Here is a 26,413-nt window from a genome sequence, read left to right as displayed (position 1 = left end):
CCAGGCAGGTTGGGGAAAATTCCTGTCAGAAGCCCTAGATAGCAGCTGGAGAGGGGCCATAGCCATTCTGCAGTTCTCAGCATCTACAGGCAAGGCTCAGTAAGGCTTCTGTCTAAAACTTTGGGAAGCCCGTGTCAATCAGTGTGCAGATGCCTAGATGGGCCAATGGTCTGACTCAGTATGAGGCAGGTTCCTAGTCATCCTAGCCAGTCTTGGGCTAAATGCACCAATGGTTTGATGCAGATCAGTTTCCTATATTCTGAATGCTTCTAAATTAATTCATCAAGTCCAAATAAATGCATGATGTGCTTGCAATTGACATCCAACACTACCACTAGGAACTAATTCCAGAAAGTAGGATTTATATAGGACTTACCAACATGTCCACCTTTGCATGTGGACTGGAACGGATTACAGAATCGGTGCTGAATGTTGCACTGGTTTGGCGAAGTGGGATGCAGTCATTCTGTTCCCTGACAAAACTCTGCCAAGCAGTTCTGCTCATGCCGTCTGCTGACTTCTGGCACACCCTGATTGACAGGGTAAATTTATCAAAGAGGAGATGAGTTTACACTTAACACTAATTTATCAAAGAGGAGGTGAGTTTACATCTAGCACTAACCTTGCAGAACTGATGGGGAATTCTTGGCGAGCTTCAGGAGCACACACACAGCTCATCACACCCAAATCTCATCTAGGATAGTTAGTGATTTCTGCATTAACTACCACTGCCCTTACCCTTGTTGATGATATTACTGCAAAATGCAGGTTTAGATACCGGGAGAAAGAGTTGCAGGAACACAGATCCACACAAATGTTACACAAAGAGACTCAAAGGCCCGCCAGAAGGTTTTTCATAGGGCACTGACTTGGCTTGTTTTGTCTTAAGGGCCTCTTTGGCTACATATACCAGATGTAAGAAATGCCTTGTCTTCTTCTGGCTCACATCAGTGGAAAGAGGGAGCAACTGAATTGCTGTCAGTGACACAGCACTGATAGAAAACCAGCTTGACAAGGGGAATAGGCACAGAGTTTGTCAAATCTTCTGCTAAAGGGAGAGAAAAGGACCACTACAATAATGCCTCTGAGGCCATGTCAAGCAGTGTTCTGCTTCTGTCTTAGACTTATCTTTATCTTAATTTTAAAGGTCAAAAGCTTGAGGGGCCTGGCTGTGTTGCCTATATAACATACTGCCATATGGCAGTATGCATGGGAAGTGCTAGTGTGTGTGTGTGTGTGTGTGTGTGTGTGTGTTCCATGACACTTTCAGCTGTATCCAACTGTGTGTCATTGGTTGGTTCATTGGTGTATGGCAGTGATGGCTAAACCCGGCCCTCCAGCTGTTTTGGGACTACAACTCCCATCATCCCTGGTTAACAGGACCAGTGGTCAGGGATGATGGGAATTGTAGTCCCAAAACAGCTAGAGGGTCAAGTTTGGCCATCACTGGTGTATGGAATGCATACATCCCTTCCCACAACAAAAAGTCCCAGAGCTATTCAAAACAGGGATAAAGTGCAAGGATATTTATAAATATATTTAAAGCACAGAATAAAAATTTCCAGTCATTGGTGTTGCCCAAATGCCCAAGAAAACAAAAACGCATTTGCCTGGTGCTAAAATGATACCCAAGCTGGCACCAGATGGGCCTTCCTCAGGAAAGCATTCCACTGGACAGGGGGCTACTACAGAGAAGACCCTGTTCTTTCATCACACACCCCCCCCCTGACCTCCTTCAGAAGTGGCACCAGAGAAGGGTCTCAGATGATGATTGAAGGGTCTGGGCAGGTTCTATGGGTAAACATGCTCTTAGGTATAGGGGTCCGAGACTATATAAGGCTTTAAAAGTTAAAAAAAAACCCAGAATTTTGAATTGGATCTGAAAACAAATCGGCAGCCAGAGTTCTTTATTGTTAATTGTTAGCATTATAATAATAAACACCTGCTGGAATACCACAAGTCATTGAGTACAAACATCATTATACAAGAATCAAGCTTTCCCTCCATCTGGTTAATTCAGCAAATCCATCCCAAAATACCTCCGAGTATCTGGAGGCCACACACACACACACAATCCCCTATCAATATATGCGAGAAACAGGAACCAGATTTCTGTAAATGTACCCTCTTTCATTTGATCTCTTGCTATCTGCATCTGTCTTTCAGATAAAGCAAACTGCGAGATTCACACAAAAACACTGCAGAGTATAATCCCCAGGCATTTTCCAGTGCCATGCCACCTCCTAATGTCCTGCCAACAGCAAGTGCCTAACTGTGGCTGCATCCACACTGCAGTTCATTCCATTCCCCCGCTACTTCTCTGTTAATTTTCACATTATACTTGAGCTTTCACACAATGGAAAAGCCACTTCCAGAAAACTAATGGAATATAGTGCATGCTTAGCACTCATTTCCATGTTATTTGATTCCAGGGGAGGGAATCCATTTATAGCCCCATTAAGCTGAAAAATCAGGGGAGTAGAGTGATGAAATCTGGGGCAGTATATACCAGCGCACAGTTCTTTCCCTAGGTTTTCATGAAGGAATCATTGGGGGGGGGGCAGAAGCACAGATGTGCAGAAGGGGGGGGAGTAACATTATTGTTTAATGATGTTCACTGTTGTGCTGCAACACACCCACTGGCATGCAGGAGATTTTAACACAAAGTGCTGGTATAATGGTTTTTTAAAAAGCCACAGTTCCTGAACTGCAGTATAGAGGTGCAGTATAGAAGGAACATTAGAAAACTGGACAGAAGCAATAGCATTAGAATCAGGAAAATGAGCACAATATCCCCTACACCTGAATTTACCCAATACCTTTGTAATAAATAGGTTGATTCCTTTGTTACAAGCACCTTTTGCAGTCATCTTATACCTCTTCACAACAGCTGAGTTAGGTAGGTTAGACCAAGAGTTGGTGACTGGCCCTGGGCAGGAAGTGAGGGAAAACTACAATGAGTTAAAAGTGAGACGAAAATGTGAAACAGCGCTAAGTTTGGCTGATCTTCATTGAGCAATCAGTCTGATTGTATTGATACATCTTCCTATTATTCATTCATTCAACCTACAGTTTTCAGTGCATTTCCCCATCCTTGTCTTAACCACAAAAAGTCAATTTGGTAATAATAATAATAAAAATAAAAAAATAAAAAATAAAAAAAATAAAAAAATTCTCAGCAGCCTTGACTAACTACAGGTTTCCAGAATTCTTTGGGGGAAGCCATCAGCACAAATTGTTTATATATAAAAAAGATACTCACCAGTATCAGATTCTGTCATCTCTTTTTTTGCAGCCCATAGCAGTCATTGTGTGCTGGCATTGATGACTTTTTTTTATCAAGATATGAGTACTGGCACCTGATTTCTTTTACCTACCTACCTACCTACCTACCTACCAAACAAACAAACAAACAAACTGGAAAACGTTGTTAAAGTGGTATTATAGTGCTTTAAATGAAGGTTGCCATAGGTCCGGAATTTCCCAAACAAATTTGGAATACTGTGTTCATCAGCAGCGTCCAGGCGGAAATCAGCCAAATGTCTGGGAAAATCCAGCTGTATGGCAGCCCAGGTCGGCAGTGGTGACTTTGCCGTTTCCCCCTTAAAATAGCTCATTTTGGGGGGTTTTGCGATTTTGCCAAGAAAAGTCCAACAACCTTGGGCAACACTATTTCAACGCATAGTGTGGATGTGGGCTGAGTGAAAAACAACCCGAAATGACAGGCATGGGGATGAAATGCACTGCATGTAGATGATCAAAGCTGCAACTTTCAAGGTAGTTCTCTTCAGAAAGCCCTTTGAGATTAGCAGGATTTAGAAGCAGAGCTGATTGAAATAAGCCCTCTCCATTTATGAATAATGATCACATTTTCGAAATCTTCCTAGCAAATCGCCGTGTTCAGCCCCAGAGGGAAGCCTCCTCCTCCAATGGGTTTCATCACACTTGATTAATTTCTCAGAGAGTTGTGGCGTGACATTGTGTCACATCTCACAACACGACGTTGCCAGCTAACAAGTACTTGGCATTTCAAAAGTGCAGCTTGGTTTGCTTTCTTTTGAAATTCCAGTTCTAAACTTGAAGCAGTTTCCCTTGGTCTCTTCATGCTCTCTGTTTGGTAAATATACACACGAGGAATTCTGAAGTCTTGGGAAATCTAAGTATGTTCTGCACCACTAACAGAGCCCAGGCATTAGATCAGCATCAAATGCGCTCCTGTGTGCCTCAGATTCTAGCAATCTGTGCTCTCTGTCTCTCTCTCTCTCTGGTTCTTATATGCCAAGGATGCATTGCTTCAGGGTTAAATCTGCTGGGGTGCGTGCAGCTGTACTGGGCAGGGCTGGAGCCAAAGCTGGTTGATGCTACCTTCATTAATCTCTCTCCCTGTATGCCTCTCTTTCTGCCAGCCACCTTTCCCCCCCCCCCTTGCCACCTACATGAAATTAGGCAAAGGGCCACATGTAAACTGCTCTCTCATACACACTGTCTTTTTCTGTCTTGGAATTTGTCTGTCTGTTTAGCCTGTATCTTAAGCGAAGCATTTGCAACCCCTTGTAAACATATGTATGCCTTGGACCATTCTGGCATATAGCAATCACTGTGAAATAGAAGTACTGTATCTTGGGGGTTATTTTCCCACCTCCTACAGAGGTATCTATACTGTTGGTTTAATGTTCTTATGAGTTACTGTTTTGTCTTTTATAATCACATAAGTTTCTGAACTGTAGCAATCTGAAATCTTGTGCTCAGATCCTGCTCTTGTCCTGGTCTTGGGGTCTAGTTTCCTTTTTTATATATATATATAATATTTTATTAAGATTTTCACAAAAAGAGAAAGAAAAATACAAAAGAAAAAAAGAAAAACAATTAAAAACAATTCATTTTTTCATAACATATCTTGCATTTGCTTGTTTCCCGGACCTCCCCACACCTCCCCTCTTTGTATTCCAATTCAGTTTATTTATTCAGCAAATCCTTTCTCTCTACTTTATCCTTATCTTGGTCTTAATATATTATACCTTTAAATTTTTACCTATTAACATTCCGTTTTTACATATTCCTTCGTACCGTTGTTACTAAAAATCCCTTAACCTCAATCCAACATCATTCTAACATTCGTTAATTTTATAATATTTCTGTAAATAGTCTTTGAATTTCTTCCAATCTTCTTCCACCGTCTCTTCTCCCTGGTTTCGGATTCTGCCGGTCATTTCCGCCAATTCCATATAGTCCATCACCTTCATCTCTTGGGGTCTAGTTTCCTGCTTACCATCTCGGAATCTCATCTAGACATACTTGAGTTTAAACTCTTTCAGTTCTTTGATGTAAGAATGGCACCAAAGTTATGCTAACTTGTTAATTGTCCAATCTTCATTTTTTTTTCAATGAATCTGGGGACACTTTCTTTCTTTTTTATAGCTGAGTAGCAACAGGAAGTCAGTAGTGGGGATGGTGAGGCAAAAGACCCTGGGCCCAAGCACACATGCATACTGTATAAAGGTGCAAAGCCCTTCTTTCACATCCTGTGAAACATAAATGCTCTGAGTTTTTAAAAAACTGGGCAACGGTGCACCGCCCACAACTCCCAAGCCTCCCATGATGTGTCAAAACAAAGGGGGAAGGGGGCAGGAGATCTGTTCCGCCGGACGTCCCTGGTTCCCCCTTGGCAGTGGCGGCAGCAGCGAGCAGGTCCTTAAGCCAGCCAGGGCCAACTGCGCTACCAGGCTGGCTCTGGGCTGCTGAGGCTGCCGCTGCCACATTTCCTGGGGACAGATTTGCAAATCTGGGGACTGTCCAGGGACATCTGGTAACCCTATGCTAGAGGGGCATGCTGCCAATCCCTGTGATGTAAAGGCAATGTTTTGTGGTCACCTACCAGACTCGACAACAAGTCTTCTGAATGCCCAGCAAGTGCAAAGAACCTGACTCCATCTGTCTTGCCTCTTCAGTATGGGACTGTGATCATCTTTAGCTTGCTTATTGCATTGTGTCTTTAGAATAGCCTTTCTTTCCTCTAGGCAGCTTGGGAGGTGGAGAATGGCTCAGTGGCAGAGCATCTGTTTCCCATGGTCCCAGGTTGAGTCCCCAGCATCTTCAGGTAGGGCTGAGAAAAAAACTCTTCTCTGCAGCCTTGGAAATCCAACCAGCATAGACCATAGTGAGCTAGATGGACCTATGGTCTGCCATGGCATATGTTGGTTCTGATATGTCCTAAATTTATAACCATGGGGTGGCATTCAGCTAAGTTTTGTTCAGAGTAAACCCATTGCACTTAATGGACACAGCTAAGTTGGGGGCATTAATTTCAGCAGATCTACTCTGAGGTAGGACTGAGAATGTCCCCCCGTCTGAAAAACCTGGACAGCCACTGTCAGTCAGTGTAGAACAGGGGTAGCCAACATGGTATCCAAGAAGGGAATCACAGGTGATATACCCATGCAGTGGAAGTTGTTCCCAGTACCAGTCATGACAGGGAAGCAGAGAAAGGTTCAGATAGTTTACTGTTGCAGAAGATAAGGCTCAGTAAAACAGTTCTGGACATAGATATATGCATTTTGTAGGCTTTTGCAGATACAGATATATACAAGTACAAAGTGTCTCCACTGCGCTAAATAAGTTCAACAATTCGAGACGTAACACTGGACAAGTAACACTAAAAGACTGATGACTCACAAAGTAACAAACTGAGCTGACTTGCATTAATCACAGATATAGCTGGGGCCTTGGGCTGTTACCATAGCAACTGGCTTGGCTGACCTTGCACTTGTGATTAGCTCATCCACAGGGTGATTTATGCTCTTGAAGGAAATTAACCCTGTCTCATGTCCAGTTACTCCAACCCCCTATAGATGTTTCAGACTACAACACGCATCATCCCTGCCCATAAACCAATGTTCTGACTCATTCGGTATAAGGCAGCTTACTATGTTCCTATGTTCAAGTGCCTTGAGAGATTGATTCATTGGCAATTTCTGCGGGAGACTGAACTCAGTTTCTCCAAATCAGCAAATTATTTGCTATGGAGAGTTGCACATTGCCTCATACCTGTTGAGAGCTCCGCTGCCCCCCATCCAAGGCTTCACACCTTCTGCTGCACCTATAGCGGCCCTTTCCCATAGCCCATGTTGAGAAAGGAAAGTTCAGTCCTTGCCCTTCTCTCTTGGTGACAGGGAAGGAGGAAATCTGAGAGTGCGATTGTGGATTGTCATGAAAACTTTGAATGTGCTTGGAGGAAAGGTGAGAGCTGCAGTGAGCGTGAAGTTATTCTTACCAATGTAATGAATGGACTCTTAACAATTTGCACCTGCGTAATGCCTTTTGCCCACAGGGGTCTTATTACCCACTCATACAATGGGATATTTTAACAGCTATACTGCCAATGCCAGCTAAGCCCCTGAGGACATTCACTCCCACCAGGAAGTGTTGCTGCAGACTTTTCAGTAACTTCAGCCGATTGAGCTGAATCCCTGCCCAGATCCTGAGCTCACACTGTCCTGGAAAGCAGGCTTTACTAGCATTCGGTGCACTGCAGTGCTGGCACGTGTTGAAGCATTCACAAAATTAGCTCATCATCATACCAAAACCCTTTGAGAAACTCAGCCTACCTTGGCTTCGTTATGAGAAGTAGGGAGGAACGCCTGTGCGGCTCAACCCTACTGCTGCTATCCTAAATTGGCTTACTAATAATAATAATAATTTATTATTTATACCCCGCCCATCTGGCTTCCAACAGAATATTAAAATACAATAACCTATTAAACATTAAAAGCTTCCATAAACAGGGCTGCTTTCAGATGTCTTCTAAAAATCTGGTAGTTGTTCTTCTCTTTGACATCTGGTGGGAGGGCGTTCCACAGGGCGGGTGCCACTACCGAGAAGGCCTTCTGCCTGGTTCCCTGTAACTTGGCTTCTCACAGTGAGGGAACTGCCAGAAGGCCCTCAGCATTGGTCTGGGCGGAATGATGGGGGTGGAGACACCCCTTCAGGTATACTGGGCCAAGGCCATTTAGGGCTTTAAAGGTCAGCACCAACATTTTGAATTGTGCTTGGAAACATACTGGGAGTGTAGGTCAAGCTAAGTGGATTTTGGACTGAAAGTAAAGTCACGCTGGGTTGTGATTTTCTCAGCATTCATGAATTAGTGGTGAAGTTATGGACTGCAAAAGTCGGGGGCCAGCCACATACACAAGCAGTCCAAGGCAAATCTATATGTGGCCAGTGTGTTCTCTCCAGATGGAGGTAACTGATGGGCATAACCAAGGGGCAACGGAGTTGATGGCCACAGCAAGCAAGGGTTCTGATAGTCATACTGTCCAAACCAGAGATGTTATACTGTCTGCCCATGATAGAGCCCAATATTATATACCGGTATTCCCTAAAACCAGAGCCAGGGTTAGTGGTGTCCTGCTCTGTGAGAAGGCCCAGACTGGGTCCAATACACGGCAAGCAAGACATAGGATTCATAGTGAAGGTACAAGACAAGGGAGGGCACAGGCTAAAGTAAAGCATGGTTCAGGCTCAAGGCCCTGCAAAATGGGGCAGGGCTCAGGCCACACACTAGGAACACAGAATTCTGAAGCAAGAACTAACCTGAGAATGAGCAGCAGGTGCATCCTATAATTGTTAGCCCCATCTGTGTTGGAAGATGCTGATTCAATTAAAGGGATCTAGCCCTGTTTCCAGTAGTCTCCTATTGCACCAGAGCAGAGGAGCCTCCAGTCCCATAGGATCTTCTGCAATAAAGTCTCTGAGACCAAAATGGCAGTGCCACATTCCCAGGCGAGAGGGGCACTGGCTCTCACAGGCTTGTCCAACAGAAGCACTTTGGGGGCTGGCCCTGTATGCCTATCCCAGGCTTCCTCAACCTCAGCTCTCCAGATGTTTTGGGCCTACAACTCCCATTATCCCTAGCTAGCAGGACCAGTGGTCAGGGATGATGGGAATTGTAGTCTCAAAACATCTGGAGGACCGAGGTTGAAGAAGCCATACGATCCATCAGGTTCAAGGCCCGCCGGGTCCCGTTCGCCCTTAAACCCCGCATCGACGAGGAATTAGACCGGCTCATGGAGCCCCTTCTGATTCAGAGTCCTTGAACACTTCACCTGAAGATGATGAATCTGACTTCTTGTCCCTGATACCAGGTAGACATCATTGGGCACCTTCTAAGCCCCCCTATAAATGGTAGTTTGTTTATTTCATTTGAGGGCAGGTGAGTAGACAGTGGTGCCTTAGGAAAGAGAGGTGTGGACCTCACTGGGATTCTCTTACACAGTACCCCTCCCCCAAAAAACCTGGAGCTGAAGTCTGATGACCACCATTCCACATTTCACACCAATACACCAAATCTTCCTCAGCGCAAATACCCCCGGGAAAATATTTGTGTCATAAAGTAGCGTTGTTTAGAGGCATTTGGGGGAAAGGGCAGGGGGAAGATAGCAGCCACTGACTGCCAAGAGGAACTCCTCCATCACCACAGGCAGTGGCAAAAAGTTTTGGGTTTTTAAAAGGACAAATCAACACCCGAAACCCTGTGAGATTTTTCATCCCCCCCCCCCGAAATTGCCCTCAGTTTGATGCATTTCTTCTGCTTGCACATCCAGATCAAGGCAATAGTTTGAAATCTTTTTGTCTCTAATTTGTACAAATCATGTCGAATCCAGAGGCTTTGAATTTCTTGCACATTCACAGCCCCATTCTGGGCCTGAAAGGGGCTTTGAGACCTGGAGATACATGCTCTACAACCCATCACCAATATAGCCAATATAGTTTTACACTGAAAAGCTATTGGTTAAAGTGCCAGAGCCCTTGTTTGGTCACTGATCCTGCCCCAACACCAGAGCGCTTAAAATGCCAAATTTGACAACTGTAGTCCTTCCCCTACCACTGTAATCTCCCAGTTAAAAATAAATTCATTACTCCTTTATCAGCTGAATGAAGGAGCTTCTTTGTGGGGCTGGTGGTTCTTTTCCAGGAGATAAGATAAAGCTGCTGGAGAGCTCCACATGTTCTAAAGAAAGTCCTGTTTTACATCACCCCAAAAAGATGTGATAGGAGTTGCTGATATTTAGCACAACAGTAGTTCGCAAACAGACTGGGGGGGGCGAAATGAATGTAATAATGATGTGTCAATCTGCAAAAGCCGCTTACTGAAGAAATCAGGGCATCTTGAAATGCTGGCATGCCTACGCTATGCTGAAATGCAAAACTTGTAATATAAAGCTTGTAAGTGCCTGTGTTATGCAGCTTAATTCTTCCAAATAGCTCCAGCTCAGGTGGAGCATTTCTAAGCTAAGCAGGGTGCCAATTCTCAGCTGATGGCAGGGAGCAAAAAAACAAACTTCCACAGGGAAGCCAAAAGGAAAAGATTTCCAGTAAGGATCAAAGACTCAGGCGGCTCCCAGACAAACAGCTCCCAGTTACTGCATACCCTCCAACACAATGCGGCCCAAATCTGGGACACCATCATCTGGGTCCGAAATCCTGTGTGAGTCATGTGACCTACATGAGATTGCAGACCTGGAAAAAAATGCTTTTTGGGGGTGAGATCTTGGCCCAAAATCACGTGGGAGTAAGCCACCCAAAATGGCTGCCGTACTCTTGCAGGGAGAAATTGGGTGTCCCAGTTTTTCCTGGGGCAGATGATGGGTATGCCATTGCTGTTCCACAAAAGGAATTGCAACTGAGGACACTTCCACTTGTCTCATGCCTAGAAAGGGTTTCTCCCCTGAGCTGCTCCTTTCCCAGGGAAAACCCACTCTTTGGTGCTAAATCAGAGCAAATGTCAATCTGGAGAAAACCCAAATTGCTCTTCGCTCCGATTGAGCACGGAAGAGTGGTTTTCCCCAAGGGAAAGCAGCAGTGCAAGCGGAAGTGAGGATCGGCCCTGCCTTTTGAGCACTATTGGACTTTTGTGACAGATAAAAGATAAATGAAAATAACATAGAATGATGTCATGAAATGGTTCCCACCATAAATATTATGGGTGTGTTGCTGAACGTTCCAAAAATGGTCAGGCTTTCTGTGAGCTGAGGGTGTTCCTATTAGTTTGATTTGCTGTATTTTAGTTCGTTAGGCATGCTGCTGTATTGATTGATTGTGCTTACAGCATTGATTTTAATGAACTTGTTCTTTAAATAAATAAAGGTATCTGAAAAGTATGCAGGTCCTGGTGCAGAATACAGGGTTCACACGTGAGGCTGAGAGTGGAACCAGCAGGCGCAATGCTGATTCTGCCCCCTTTCCACACACTCAGGGCACCCCAAAATCTACACAATTTTCACCATGATCATTACAGTGGTACCTTGGGTTACATACACTTCAGGTTACATATGCTTCAGGTTACAGACTCCGCTAACCCAGAAATAGTACCTTGGGTTAAGAACTTTGCTTCAGGATGAGAACAGAAATCATGCTCCGGTGGTGTGGCAGCAGCAGGAGGCCCCATTAGCTAAAGTGGTGCTTCAGGTTAAGAACAGTTTTAGGTTAAGAACAGACCTCCAGAACGAATTAAGTACTTAACCTGAGGTACCACTGCAGTTGGGCACATAATGAGGAACCGAAAGCATCTGTGATGGCTGTTGGCTGCTGACCTTGCAGCTAGATATATTGGTGTGCGCATGAAAAATCTGACTCTCATTTCATCTTCTTGAGCGTCATGTCTTCGGGCAACAGAGACACTGCCTGCTATTCCCAGGAGTCGGGATAAGATGGTTCATCTAGTTTGCAAACACTCTGAACATGTCACACAATACAGGAGTTCATACAATGAAAAAAAAAAACAGCAGTGTGGAACCTTTGACCCTCCAGATTTTGGACTTCAATACCCATCAGCCTCACCCACGATGTTTGGTGGTCAGGGATGTTGGGAGATGTCGTGCAAAATCACCTGGAGAGACACAGCTTCCCCACCGCTGCAATAAAATCAAGGCCTTGCATTTCATGTGATCATTATTCAGGAGCACCTGCATCTCCCGTTATTATGCAATACTAAAAGTAACTCTTGCAAATGCTCTTAAAATACTTCACTGTTTTGCAATTCCAAGAACCTAGCTGAGAATGTTCCCTCTGCCCCCTTCCGCCTCCATACACGGAGATCCAAAAAGGCTTTTCCCAACCGCTGAGCTAATTTCCAGTCTTGGAGCCCAGCTGAGAGAACACTTCTGAGCCCACCCCACGTATGACTTTGCTGTTTGAAAGACTCTCCCCACTCCTCTGTTTTATCCCTGTTTGGTACAGCAACTCATATTCTAAGACGGGGGCCAGATAAAAGTCCCCTCCCGCATACTCCACTGATTTTGGCAGAGAAAAAGAAAAGTGGAAACAGTATTGGTGGGAGCAGAGTCTGGAGCCCTGATATCAATGCAGATCAAGGTCTTCCTGGACCTCGGACTGATCATTTGGCGAATGGAGACAGGGAGTAGCTCCCATCCTCAATTGATCTGCATGGGTCACCTAAAGGGCAAGGGCTGGGTGCCTCTTTGTCCTCTGTGCATGTGTGTGGGAACAAGAGTGCGGGGTGGCCCCACAGATGGAAGGGTTTTTTTGCCAGCCTGACACCCACCTACCACTGGGATCCAGTCCCCAGAGGATTGGCAGAGGTTGAGTGTAGCCTTCAGCCCAAGAACTATTAGCCATCCCTATTCTTAGACAAGGCTTTGTAGTTGTGGCATCTCAACTGGCCTGCTGCTGGGTGGCTTGGTTTTTGTGGTTGGGGAAAGGAAATGTTTTGAAAGCACCTACAAATTCTTTATCAGCCTTGCTGTGCCTCCCCCCCCGCCCCCAGTAACTGGCTTTGTTAAGCCTAATTCTCAGAGAGCCAGTGACAGTTTTCACTGCATGAAAAATGAGCGAGCTGCCGGTCCCTTAATTTTTAATATACGGTGAAACAATATTTTGAAGTTTCATTTCTGTTGTGTACTTAAAAATGAGTACAGATGAGTTTTTTCCTGCGCTGCCAAGGCAACCTTAATCTTTCACCTGCAAAAAAAGAAAAAAATTCTTCGACTGACACCTGCCAAAAAAAAAAATTGCACCACTAAATGTCTTGCAGCACGAACATTTCTATAGCAGATGATAGCATTCATCACATCTTCATTAGGAGGCTATAAGCTGCCAAATACTCTGTTTGATGGCGTGCTTACTGAATAGCAAGAGAGCTTGGCAAAGAGAGGAGTCATGGAATCATGGAAGTTGGAAGGGACCACGAGGGAATCTTTTGCCCAACTTGGGGCTTAAACCCAAGACCCTGAGTATTTGCTCCAGGGCTCTTAAGTTTATGTGTGTGTGTGTGTGTGTACCGTATTTTTTGCTCCATAAGACTCACTTTTTCCCTCCCAAAAAGTAAGGGGAAATGTGTGTGCGTCTTATGGAGCGAATACAGGCTGCGCAGCTATCCCAGAAGCCAGAACAGCAAGAGGGATTGCTGTGCAGAGATCCCTCTTGCTGTTCTGGCTTCTGAGATTCAGAACATTATTTTTTCTTGTTTTCTTCCTCCAAAAACTAGGTGCGTCTTATGGATCGAAAAATACAGTATATAGTGGATAGAAAGCAACATGATTTCCACGCTCAAACTATATACATTGGGGTACACACACAGCTGATTGCTGGTGCATACAAAGCACTGTGCAGGTCATCTGATCAGCGGTGTTTTGTGGGTTTTGGCTTCCCCAGCAAAAAAGTCTGATTTCAAACTACGTGGGGCAAAGGCAGGTCAGTTGACAGAGAGGCACCCCCACCCCATTTCCACTGAACATGGCCTGCCGAGAGAAGGATCTAGATTACCCACCAGATCCATTCCACACCCACCCACCCACCCACCACTACTTAGTTATCATAACACAGTTTTCTCTTCTTGCCTTCAGTGGATTCTCTTCCTGATTAACACTTCAACATCGGGTAAAGCTAAATGACTGCTCAAGGAAACTTAAAGTGATAATGGATGACTTCTGTTGCGTGCCTTAGGCACTGTCTCAAATTATTTATAAGCACGTGGATAGTGCAGTTATGGAGACAAACAAGCTGTGGGGGAGATTTTATCTCCCTACAGTAAAACAGGATAAAGAACCGTCGTGTTGACTGGTGAAAATTGTCACCAGGCGGTGGGTGACATGTACGGTATCTAAGCTCCTTCTTCTTGCTCTCCTCTATTTACTCACATTAATTCTTTCCTCTTCTGGCAGTGGCAGCTGGTGAGGAGGGATAGAGGACAATGAAGCCAGGATATGTACCTGAGTTTAACTGCTTATCGACCACATGTTGGTGTGGACACTAGGGGCTGCGCCCCAGCTTCCTCGGCTTGCACTTCTGGGAGTTCTCTGTCCACATACTGCTTAAGCCTGCCTTGTAGAATTTTAAGCATAACCTTGCTAGCGTGTGAAATGAGTGCAATTGTGCGGTAGTTGGAGCATTCTTTGGCACTGCCCTTCTTTGGGATTGGGATGTAGACTGACCTTCTCCAATCCTCTGGCCACTGCTGAGTTTTCCAAACTTGTTGGCATATTGAGTGTAGCACCTCGACAGCATCATCTTTTAAAATTTTAAATAGTTCAGCTGGAATATCATCACTTCCACTGGCCTTGTTATTAGCAGTGCTTTCTAAGGCCCATTTGACTTCACTCTCCAGGATGTCTAGCTCAAGGTCAGCAACCACACTACTTGGGGTATACGAGACATCCATTTCTTTCTGGTATAGTTCCTCTGTGTAGTCTTGCCACCTCTTCTTGATGTCTTCTGCTTCTGTTAGGTCCTTTCCACTTTTGTCTTTTATTATGGAAATCTTTGTACGAAATGTTCCTTTCATATCTCCAATTTTCTTGAACAGATCTCTGGTTTTTCCCATTCTATTGTTTTCCTCTATTTCTTTGCATTGGTCGTTTAAGAAAGCCTTCTTGTCTCTCCTTGCTATTTTTTGGAAATCTGCATTCAATTTCCTGTATCTTTCACTAGCTCCCTCGCATTTTGCTTGCCTTCTCGCCCCCGCTATTTGTAAGGCCTCGTTGGACAGCCACTTTGCTTTCTTGCATTTCCTTTTCATTGGGATGGTTTTAGTTGCTGCCTCTTGTATAATGTTACGAGCCTCCATCCATAGTTCTTCAGGCACTCTGTCCACCAAATCTAAATCCTTAAACCTGTTCCTCACTTCCACTGTGTATTCATGAGGGATTTGACTTAGATTGTATCTTACCGGCCCAGTGGTTTTTCCTACTTTCTTCAGTTTAAGCTTGAATTTTTCTATAACAAGCTGATGATCTGAGCCACAGTCGCTCCAGGTCTTGTTTTTGCTGGCTGTATAGAGCTTCTCCATCTTTGGCTGCAGAGAATATAATCAATCTGATTTCGATGCTGTCCATCTGGTGATGTCCATGTGTAGAGACGTCTCTTGTGTTGTTGGAAAAGAGTGTTTGTGATGACCAGCTTGTTCTCTTGGCAGAACTCTATTAGCCTTTGCCCTGCTTCGTTTTGAACTCCAAGGCCAAACTTGCCAGTTGTTCCTTTTATCTCTTGGCTCCCTACTTTAGCATTCCAATCCCCTATAATGAGAAGAACATCCTTCTTTGGTGTCATTTCTATAAGGTGTTGTAAGTCTTCATAGAACTGGTCAATTTCAGTTTCTTCAGCACCAGTGGTTGGTGCATAAACTTGGATTACTGTGATGTTAAAAGGTCTGCCTTGGATTCGTATCGAGATCATTCTATCATTTTTTAGATTACATCCCAGTACAGCTTTCGCCACTCTTTTGTTGACTATGAGGGCCACTCCATTTCTTTTATGGGTTTCTTGCCCACAGTAGTAGATGTGATGGTCATCCGAACTGAATTCGCCCATTCCCGTCCATTTTAGTTCACTGATGCCCAGGATGTCAATATTTATTCTTGCCATCTCATTTTTGACCACATCCAACTTTCACACGTAGGGCAGGTCAAACTGTGTTATTTCTTGGCCAAGTCTCTAGCTCTATGAGCCGCTAAGTTTGATTCCAGCAGAAGTAAGCCATGTTAAGAGAAAAACAGTTCAGGCATGTTTTGCTTTAAAATAACACATGCTCACAGCTGCATAAAATTACCCAGAAGGCTAGAGCTGCTGACGGTTTCTTGAATCAAAGGTGGAGAGATTGTTAGCAAATTATACCTTTTATCTTAGCAAAACAGGGGGAAAGCACCCAAATTGCTATCAGTACAGCTGATAATTTAAGTGCTCCAGCAGAAAGGTATAATTAAAAGGGAGTTACATGCTACAGAGATCACTTTGAGCCAGGGTCCATGTTTAACGTAGCATGCTCATTAGCCTTAATGATAGTGATCTTTCCTGACATCTTGCTTTATTAATTCTACTGTCTTTTGAGTGTGTTCTCTCACAATAACTGATGTGGGGGGTGGTAATCACACCAAATCACAGATGCACAGATGTAAAGCCTTGCAAAGCATGCAGAAGTTTGAACTGGTGCAAAAACGCAATCTCTGGGTTACGAATATTGCCAATGCATTAATCAGTGTTACTACAGTGCATGCAAAACGCTGGCTAGACTATCCGAAATTGAAGATGCGCAGCACACCTCACGTCAGGTCACACTTCTCTAAATATATCCACTTATTTCCCCAACTACAACATGAAGCTTCAGCAGAAGCCTCTCTGGTAATAAAAAGACAATACATCCTTCTTGAAAACAGCTAACGGAAGAGATCTGTGCAGCCGTGCCCCAAATTACAGTATCGTCTCCACATCCTCAGACGCGCAAATCCAATAATGTCCAGCCCATTCCAATCTTCCTCTTTGTGCAGACATTAAGAAGCCATCCAGTATTGCTTCTTGAGAGGTGTTTAGCACTTCAGACTCTTACAGCAATTATCATTGCCTGTGAAACCCATACTTAAGACTTCAGGGTTATGAAATCGTAACAATAAAAAGCTGTTGGAGAATCAGAAGCCTCATCTTTCCAGTTCTGAAAGCGGTGTTGAAATGTCTGCGTGCCATAGGTGAGACTAGAGGCAAGGAGGAGGGTTTGCCTAAAGGCCAAATGAAGCATGATGATAATTGGGTAATTGCAATTAACATGTCTAGCTTGAAAAAATCAAATAGCAGCCATGGGTGGGGAGAGAAAAAAGTGCACAGGGCAATAAGATCAGGACCCAAAGCATAGGGAAAGTGGTTAACCCTTTCCTCCCATGCTGCAGCCCTGATGGAAATAGTACAGTGGCTGCTATTGGTGCCTATGGGGGTTATTGCCAAGGTTTTTGAGGGAGTGGGGAGGACAGATAAAAAAAGGCAAAGGAGCCCTGGATGGTTAAGTGCAGTCAAAGGTGACTATGTGGTTGCAGCGCTCATCTCGCTTTCAGGCCAAGGGAGCCCTTGTTTGTCCACAGACAACTTTCTGGGTCATGTGGCCAGCATGACTAAACCGCTTCTGGCACAATGGAACATGGTGACAGAACCAGAGCACATGGAAACACTGTTTACTTCCCTGCTGCAGTGGTACCTATTTATTGACTTGCACTGATGTGCTTTCAAACTGCTAGGTTGGCAGAAGCTGGGACAGAGCAACAGGAGCTCACCCCATTGCGTGGATTTGAACCGCCGACCCTCCAATCAGCAAGGCCAAGAGGCTCAGTGGTTTAGACCACAGTGCCACCCGCTCCCGGGGAGGACAGATAGACTGTCATTGGTGCTATAACAACGGGAGGGTAAGCCCTACCATCCCAGTCCTGATATCAGAAACAAACCAACAACGTTGTTGTTGTTGGCATCTGTCTGCCTCGAGAGGCAATGGAGTGCAACTTTGGGGGTGGAGTCAAACTGCTGCCGTAGCAGCACCAAAGTGACCTCCCCAGGGGGCAAGCCTGGGTAGTGTGTATGGAGGTCCTGGGTTGCCCAGAAGACAAGACCTCTCAGCCTCCTTGCAGTGGTCCAAAGGAAAGCAGAGCGATGTTTGGCACCAGTTTGGCTGCAGGAGTTGCTGGAAGGAGACATACAAGGCGCCATCCAACCATCTTAGAGACTCCACTCCAGATTTGTATAGAGTTTAACAAACCAGGGTTCCCTGACAACACTTGTTTTCCTTTGCTCTTTTCTGGGCTAGAAGAAAACCTGTTTGTTTCTCCACGCCTTTTAAGGGTGTGTGTTTAATTCATTGGTTTTATTCTCTTCCACTGAGGTTTTCATGCTGCACAAGATCTCCTCCCCTTTTTTCTTACAGTTTATAATTGTACTCTTAATGTTTTTACAAGCCATACAGAAAACTTTATTAATGGGTGATATATAAATACTTCTAATAAATGCACACATGGGGGGTATTATCTTACAAAATGCATATACACCTGGTGTGCAGATATTGGGAAGGTGAAGCTCACTTGCATGTGTGCAGGCAATGTGTGTGAAACATGTATATGATTAACACATCTTACTGCCTGCACAGAGATAAATCTGGTAACAGTAACCATATAATTTATTTATTATATCAATTGAAATCTGAGCTAATTGTCTTCTTATTTTGATTCTAGAAACCTTGGAAAGTCTGGATTAAGAGTTTCGTGTCTGGGGCTAGGTGAGTATTTTATTGTTACTTTTAAGGATAGAGGGAAGAAATTATACTAGCCATGTTCATCTGCATGATTCTGCTAATGGTAGTAGCTCTGGGTTAAAATGTGAATAATAGTGAGTTTCCCATGTTCTTATTGCCTCTGTTTATTCCATTTCTTAGATGCCCAGTATAATGCAAAAATATATTATGATGAAAAATATACACAAGATTAAAATGGTGACAACAAGCACTTACAAATTATTATACTCCCACAATGCAATCCCAACCATGTTGATTCTGAAGTAGATCATATTGAATTCTGTGGGGCTTACTCCCGGGTAAGTGGGGTTATGATTGCAGCCTAATGCTAAAAGTAACAAACAGATACCCCCACCCCCTTCCAAGCGCACGCAGGCCAACATGATCAGCAAGAAATAACTAGCCACTTAAAACACCCATAAAGATAAGAGAGATGTTAACAAGCAAGTCAAATGCCTGGTGCTTAAAAGATGTTAGCAGAGGCGCTGGCAGGTGAATTTCCTTGAGGAGAGTATTCCACAAATGGGAGGCCAGTACTGTTTTTGATTTGAAAATTTGCATGAATACATGACATGTGCATTTATTTGACTTCACTTTCTATGAAACTGTATCAATGTTGCATGCATCTAGTTCATCTACAGGGGCATATAAAAATATTATATTCCATACATATTGCATATTTTTGCCTTTAGTGCCTCTAAGATCAAACAGCGCTTTCAAACAGATAATCTGCGCAGTCAAGAAAGCAGTTTATTTAACATTTTCGAGTCCCGTGTATGATGAATTTAAGTGCAGCTAGATTTAGGAATAGTAATTCCAAATCAAGCAAGATTCAGAGTTGTGCCCCCAAAAAGAAATTTTTCTACTCAGATTTGTAGCTTCCAGTGTTCTTATTCAGGGGATATATTTCTGTGTTCTATTATGGGTGTACATACATTGGGCAGTAGACCAAAAAAATCCATCAACTTTCCATTTAGAGGAAGAGCACAATCCAGCCCTATAAACATGCATTGCAGTGACATTTTCAAAGAGACCCCAGTTTGCATGCAGGTCCAACCAGTAATGCGTTCTATGTGTGTCATTTGCTCACTGCCTCTAAATCTAAGACGACTTTGAAATTCATACCTCTAGAGTTTGCTTATCGTATGGGGGCTCTTTCTGAAAACCTTCCACTGCGTGGAATCTGGCACAGCTTAGCATACCTCACTGTGTTGCTATGAGACGTAAGCTTTTCGACGCTGTGGGGTCCATAGATGAGAGTGAAAACATAATAATCAAATTTGACTGCTCCCAAGGCTTTGTGCAACCTGAAATTGGATTAATCCCGGGAAAACGTATCAATTTATAAGCAGAGATATCTAAACATCCTCAAGACCGTACCCTGGCAACAAAGTGTACCCTATAGCCTGAAATGCAACCTGTTCGTTGCCACAAAACCCTTCTTTATTTATATGACTTTTCCCATAATCACAGGTCTCTGCTGCCTATTGCTATTCTCACAGTGGACTTCAGAAGTAGGTCCGCATGGAAGAGGAATTTGCCAGATTCACACACTGCAACTATTTCTGTTTACCAGGGATATATTTTCTGGTACCAGTCCCTGGTAAATCACTAGACTTTTTGAACCTGATTTATTTTTCCTTTGGGGAATCCTAAGTTAAAAATTTGTTAGAGTGCAGTTAAGGTTAGTGGAGAAATTTGATTGAGTTCACATTTAAAGGCAAATCTATCTAATATGTGCTTCCTAAGACATTACAGTATATAAGACATGGGTGGCGCTGTGGTCTAAACCACAGAGCCTAGTGCTTGCCGATCAGCAAGTCGTGGTTCGAATCCCCGTGACAGGGTAAGCTCCTGTTGTTTGGTCGCAGCTCCTGCCCACCTAGCAGTTCGAAAGCACATCAAAGTGCAAGTAGATAAATAGGTACCGCTCTGGTGGGAAGGTAAATAGCATTTCCATGCGCTGCTCTGGTTTCGCCAGAAGCAGCTTAGTCATGCTGGCCACATGACGTGGAAGCTGTCTGTGGACAAACGCCAGCTCCCTCGGCCTATAGAGCGAGATGAGCGCCGCAACCCCAGAGTCGTCCGCTGCTGGACCTAACGGTCAGGGATACCTTTACCTTTACTTTAATACATTATATATGAACTGAAATATAGCCATCCTTCAAAATCATCACTTCTCTGAGTTTTCTGAGGCAGTTCTCCAATCAAATAATGTGTACAAAAATGGATGTACTTGAAGAATGTGTGCATGGATACATGCATGAGTGAAAATAACATGTATAAATGCCCTATGTTCGGGGGGCGGCTGCTTATAAAAATATTTGTATTAGATTGCATACAAAACGGTATATGAGGAGAAATTTGCAGTAAAATGCTGGTGGGTGTTTGTTCATGAAAACTTCAAAATAAAATCAGGAACTGGTCCAGGAAACTGGACTTAAGGGTGTGAAAATGAGAAACAGAAAGAAACAAAAATTGACAGGTTTGGTCATCCTTAGGCGCAAACATTTTCATACTGTCTGATAGCAGCCAAGGCCAACACTGCCCAAAAAAGGCTCCGGGAGGTCTGACAGCACCAGGTTACTAGGCTTGTGCAAAGGAGGGGGGTGATGCCTTGGTAATGCTCTTGCAGATGACCTGATTCTAAGTACTGGCAGGCCAGAAGAGGAATGGTGAGTTGAAGGCAAGACAAAGGAAACCTTCTGGCATGCAGCTGGGGCTGCTGAAAAGGCATCTGTTGGGAGCAAGGGGTGCCATTGTTGGCTGGGAGCAAGACAGGACTGAGGATTTATGGGCAGAACAAAGGAATGCATGTGTAAGGGAAGGTGAGAGGGAATCTTGTTCAGATAAGGTTAAAGAACAGAGGGAGATGCAGAAGAAGCAGAAAGGAGTTAAGTTACACAAAGGGGAGGGCTGGGCAGAAAACCCTGTCTTTAGTATGGGATTAACTTGAACTCCGGGACACGGGTGGCACTGTGGGTAAAAGCCTCAGCACCTAGGGCTTGCCGATCAAAAGGTCGGCGGTTCGAATCCCCGCGGCGGGGTGCGCTCCCGTTGCTCGGTCCCAGCACCTGCCAACCTAGCAGTTCGAAAGCACGTCAAAGTGCAAGTAGATACCCACTAGCGGGAAGGTAAACGGCGTTTCCGTGTGCGGCTCTGGCTCGCCAGAGCAGCGATGTCACACTGGCCACGTGACCCGGAAGTGTCTCAGGACAGCGCTGGCCCCCGGCCTCTTGAGTGAGATGGGCGCACAACCCTAGAGTCTGTCAAGACTGGCCCGTACGGGCAGGGGTACCTTTACCTTTACCTTTAACTTGAACTCCACTTAAAGATCCAACAATAAAAACATGATAATGTGTAGGATCCTGGCCTTTCTTGAAACCAGTCACACTCTGAAGCAAACGTGAGCTCTGACGGCTCTCATTATAAGGGGGAATTTTACAGATAGTAAAATTCCAGCTTTAAGCCCCTGGGTCTCAGACAGAATTAACTTTCTTTTATTTCTGGTTTGGTTTGTGTTTGTTTCTATAAGTGTTTTGTTTCTTCTCATTTTGCAATATATAACGGACAAGAACTGTTACATATATCTTGACTGTTTTTGCATGGTGTTATAGATGTAGGGTAAACCGTAGAAATTAATAAATGCTACGGTTTTTGTTACTTTTGATATGAAAGGAGAATGCAAGCTGCAAAGGAATTCCTAGGCTGGCTTATGGAAACTTTCTGACAGCAAGAGAAGAAGAAGAGTTTGGATTTGATATCCTGCCTTTCACTCCCTTTAAGGAGTCTCAAAGTGGCTAACATTCTCCTTTCCCTTCCTCCCCCACAACAAACACTCTGTGAGGTGAGTGGGGTTGAGAGACTTCAGAGAAGTGTGACTGGCCCAAGGTCACCCAGCAGCTGCATGTGGAGGAGTGGAGACGCGAACCCGGTTCCCCAGATTATGAGACTACTGCTCTTAACCACTACACCACACTGGCTCTGAGTGTGCAAGAGCTGTTCGGCAGTGGAACAGACTCCCACAAGAGGTGGTGGACTTTCCTTCCTTGGAGGTTTTTAAGCAGAGGTTGGATGGCCGTCAGTCATGGATGATCTAGTTGAGATTCCTGCATTGCAGGGGGTTGGACTAGATGATTCAATAATTCTAGGAGCTGATGTGGCCTCAGAATAAGCAGGCGAGGGAGCCCAGCCAGCCAGTCCACCAGCCCTTGCTGTTGGGAATGGACGGACAAGTCCCAGGCCCCTATGGGGCAGTGTGAGGAGGTACCTCTCTTTGGGGGTGGGGGGTCATTCAGCTCAGAGACCTGGGACGGCAGCAGTAGCTGCCTAGAGGACTCCCAAGGAGAGGGGAGTGGAGAGGAGGCTGAGGGAACCCTCCACAAGGGAGTGTGTTCGAAAAAGGGTGAGAGGCTGCTAGCTCTGCAGGCAAGGGGTGACATAACTGGGCTCCTGAGCCCCACAGGGGTGGCACAGAATGAATGCAGTTGGTTAAGGGAACCATGGACTCAAAAAGGTTGAAAACCTCTGCATTAGAGGAGTCATTATTGAAAATAATATACATTGTCATGCGGTACAAATAGCACACAAGACGATGCTCCAATCAAGGAGATCTCTCCAAAGTCCACCATGAAACTGGGGGGAGTCCTTGTCTGTTTTTTCCTGTCTCCTCATGAGTGCTGAGCCCTTTGGGGGGCCCAAATATTTTTTGGGTGGGGGCAGTTCCCCAAATGTCCCCCAAAATCAGGGGGCAGAGGAGGTCAAGCGAGAAGCTGAGCAAGGTGTGACTTCAGTGGCCTGATGTGGAGGTGAAGGAGGTTTGAAGCAGCCCCCTGTTGGAGGAGGAGGAGGAACCGCCAGCCATTGAAGCTCCTCCTGACATCACACATGATGTCACGCTTGTGATGTCAGCCCCCATCACCTTTGCATATGATATAAAGAGTTGCCATGCTGTGTAAAAAGAAGAAGAGCTTGCACTTCCTTTGCTGTGTGGATTTGGCATGTTAGTTGTTCTGCCAGTGCCATTGACCAGATCCTTTGGTACCACGCTTCAATTGTTAGACCTTTAGCCATTCGCCAGCATCTGGCAGTTTCCAGATGGGCTGCTATTAGCAGAAACAGCAGCATATATTTACATACAGGGTAGGGTTGGTTATTTTTAAATTCTCACACTGCAGCTGTTGTCCCACACTTAGGCTTCGGTTACCTTTGAGGGAAAGATGAGCCTTGTAATGTAAATTTAATCTTTTCTCTTTCTCCTTTGAAAATAGCAAAGTTCTAACTCTCATGGCTAGAAGGGGGGGGGGGGATGAAAATGTGTTGACTTAATACCAGTAGCAGCTGGCAGGGCAGGAGGATGGCATTTGCGATATTGTGGAAGACAATTGTTATCGTGAGGAGATTAAGGTGGTGCCTAGCCATTGCCCTTCTCATGCCCAGATCATGTCTAAATCCTGAGCCGTTAAGTGGTTAATTCTGTTTATTCCACAAATAAGCAGCCTAGTTTCTCATGGGATATAAATGTGCTTGAATGTTTATCTTTAAGATAAGGCTGCAGCTGACACCTGGAGTAAAGAGTCCTTGGAAGTTATCTGTGTTGACTTCCTGCCTAGTATTATTTGGTATTTCAACTCTGATGGGAAGTGGATGTTTTACCCAAACACAAGCTGTGGCTTATGTAACTTTGGTGAAGATGGACCCCAAGGCCATATAAGCCCCAGGGACTGTGTTAGTGAGAACCTCTGGATGGTCTTCAGGGGTCATGCCTGTTGCTGAGAGAGTTCCCAGTGTTGTAAATAAAAATATGCCCTTTTCCCTTATGGGGTATCCAAGAGCCCATATAGAGTCCTTACATCATCATCATCATCATCATCATCATCATTTATTATTTATACCCCGCCCATCTGGCTGGGCCTCCCCAGCCACTCTGGGCGGCTTCCATAGAAACCAAAAATACAGTAAAATATCACACGTTAAAAACTTCCCTGAACAGGGCTGCCTTCAGATGTCTTCTGAATGTCAGGTAGTTGTTTATCGCTTTGACATCTGCTGGAAGGGCGTTCCACAGGGCGGGCACCACTACCGAGAAGGCCCTCTGCCTGGTTCCCTGTAGCTTTGCTTCTCGCAATGAGGGAACCGCCAGAAGGTCCTCAGCGCTGGACCTCAGCGTCCGGGCAGAACGATGGGGGTGGAGATGCTCCTTCAGGTATACTGGACCGAGGCCATTTAGGGCTTTAAAGGTCAGCACCAACACTTTGAATTGTGCTCGGAAACGTACTGGGAGCCAATGCAGGTCTTTCAAGACCGGTGTTATATGGTCTCGGCGGCCGCCCCGAGTCACCAGTCTAGCTGCCGCATTCTGGATTAGTTGTAGTTTCTAAGTCACCTTCAAAGGTAGCCCCACGTAGAGTGCATTGCAGTAGTCCAAGCAGGAGATAACCAGAGCATGCACCACTCTGGCGAGACAGTCCGCAGGCAGATAGGGTCTCAGCCTACGTACCAGATGGAGCTGGTAAACAGCTGCCCTGGGCACAGATTTGACCTGTGCCTCCATGGACAGCTGTGAGTCCAAAATGACTCCCAGGCTGCGCACCTGGTCCTTCAGGGGCACAGTTACCGCATTCAGGACCAGGGAATCCTCCACACCTGCCCGCCTCCTGTCCCCCAAAAACAGTACTTCTGTCTTGTCAGGATTCACCCTCAATCTGTTAGCCGCCATCCATCCTCCAACCACCTCCAGACACTCACACAGGACCTACACCGCCTTCACTGGTTCTGATTTAAAGGAGAGGTAGAGCTGGGTATCATCCGCATACTGATGAACACCCAGCCCAAACCTCCTGATGATCTCTCCCAGCGGCTGCATATAAATATTGAAAAGCATGGGGGAGAGGACAGAACCCTGAGGCACCCCACAAGTGAGAGCCCAGGGGTCTGAACACTCATCCCCCCCCCCCACTTTCTGAACACGGCCCAGGAAGAAGGAGCGGAACCACTGTATGACAGTGCCCCCAGCTCCCAACCTCTCAAGACGGTCCAGAAGGATGTTATGGTCGATGGTATCAAACGCCACTGAGAGATCCAGCAGAACTAGGAAACAGCTCTCACCTTTGTCCCTAGCCCACCGGAGATCATCAACCAGTGCGACCAAGGCAGTTTCAGTCCCATGATGAGGCCTGAATCCCGACTGGAAGGGATCCAAATGGTCCGCTTCTTCCAGGCGTGCCTGGAGTTGTTCAGCAACCGCTCGCTCAATCACCTTGCCCAAGTATGGAAGATTTGAGACTGGGCGATAGTTGGCCATTGTGGCCGCATCTAAAGATGGTTTTTTAAGAAGCGGTTTAATAACCGCCTCTTTCAGCGGGTCTGGGAAGGCTCCCTATTGGTAGGAGAAAATAACAGAGGCCAACCAGAGAATATTGAGAAGCAAAGCAGCTAGTAAGCTTGATCTTTATTGATCTGTTGCAACAGAGTGCTCCCCTCACATGCAGGAAAGGAGGAGGACCCACAAAAATGCTGTGCAAGGGCTTATAAAGACTTTTGAAATTCCCACACCAGGAACCCAAAAAGCAAAGAGGCGTGAGAGTGTGACAAAGCTTGTGTAGCTTTGTTTGACGTACTTAATGAAATATTTAACCCTCTCTCCATTTATGTCTTCATTGTGCTCAAAACCCTAAAAGAACCGTTGCACTGACCTCCCCACCACCAGCATTGCTGGTCTTACTGGGGGAGAGGGAGGCAGCGGTGAGGTCAGAGCAGTGCAAACACACCAGCAGAGCCAGTCCAGTGCTCCCAACCATGATGGGTTGCAGCTCACCAACCATCTCACAGCCCTTTCCCTGGTATGCCGCAGCTATGACAGTG

General features: G+C 45.2%; 1 protein-coding gene across 2 annotated transcripts in view; it reads left to right on the top strand.

The window, feature by feature from the left end:
* Window positions 1-26,413, top strand: part of KCNAB1 (potassium voltage-gated channel subfamily A regulatory beta subunit 1) — a 178,238-nt gene that overhangs the window by 88,902 nt on the left and 62,923 nt on the right. For both annotated transcript variants that reach the window (XM_083442886.1, XM_083442887.1), the window contains exon 2: window positions 18,492-18,535. In XM_083442886.1, coding sequence (XP_083299012.1) covers window positions 18,492-18,535 — 44 coding nt within the window. The remainder of the gene's footprint in view (window positions 1-18,491; window positions 18,536-26,413) is intronic.

The sequence above is a fragment of the Podarcis tiliguerta genome (assembly GCF_965153285.1).
Source record: "Podarcis tiliguerta genome assembly, chromosome: 5".
Taxonomy (NCBI): Eukaryota; Metazoa; Chordata; class Lepidosauria; order Squamata; family Lacertidae; genus Podarcis; species Podarcis tiliguerta.
Note: the sequence above shows the minus strand (reverse complement) of the source record. Positions and strands in the feature narration are given on the sequence as shown.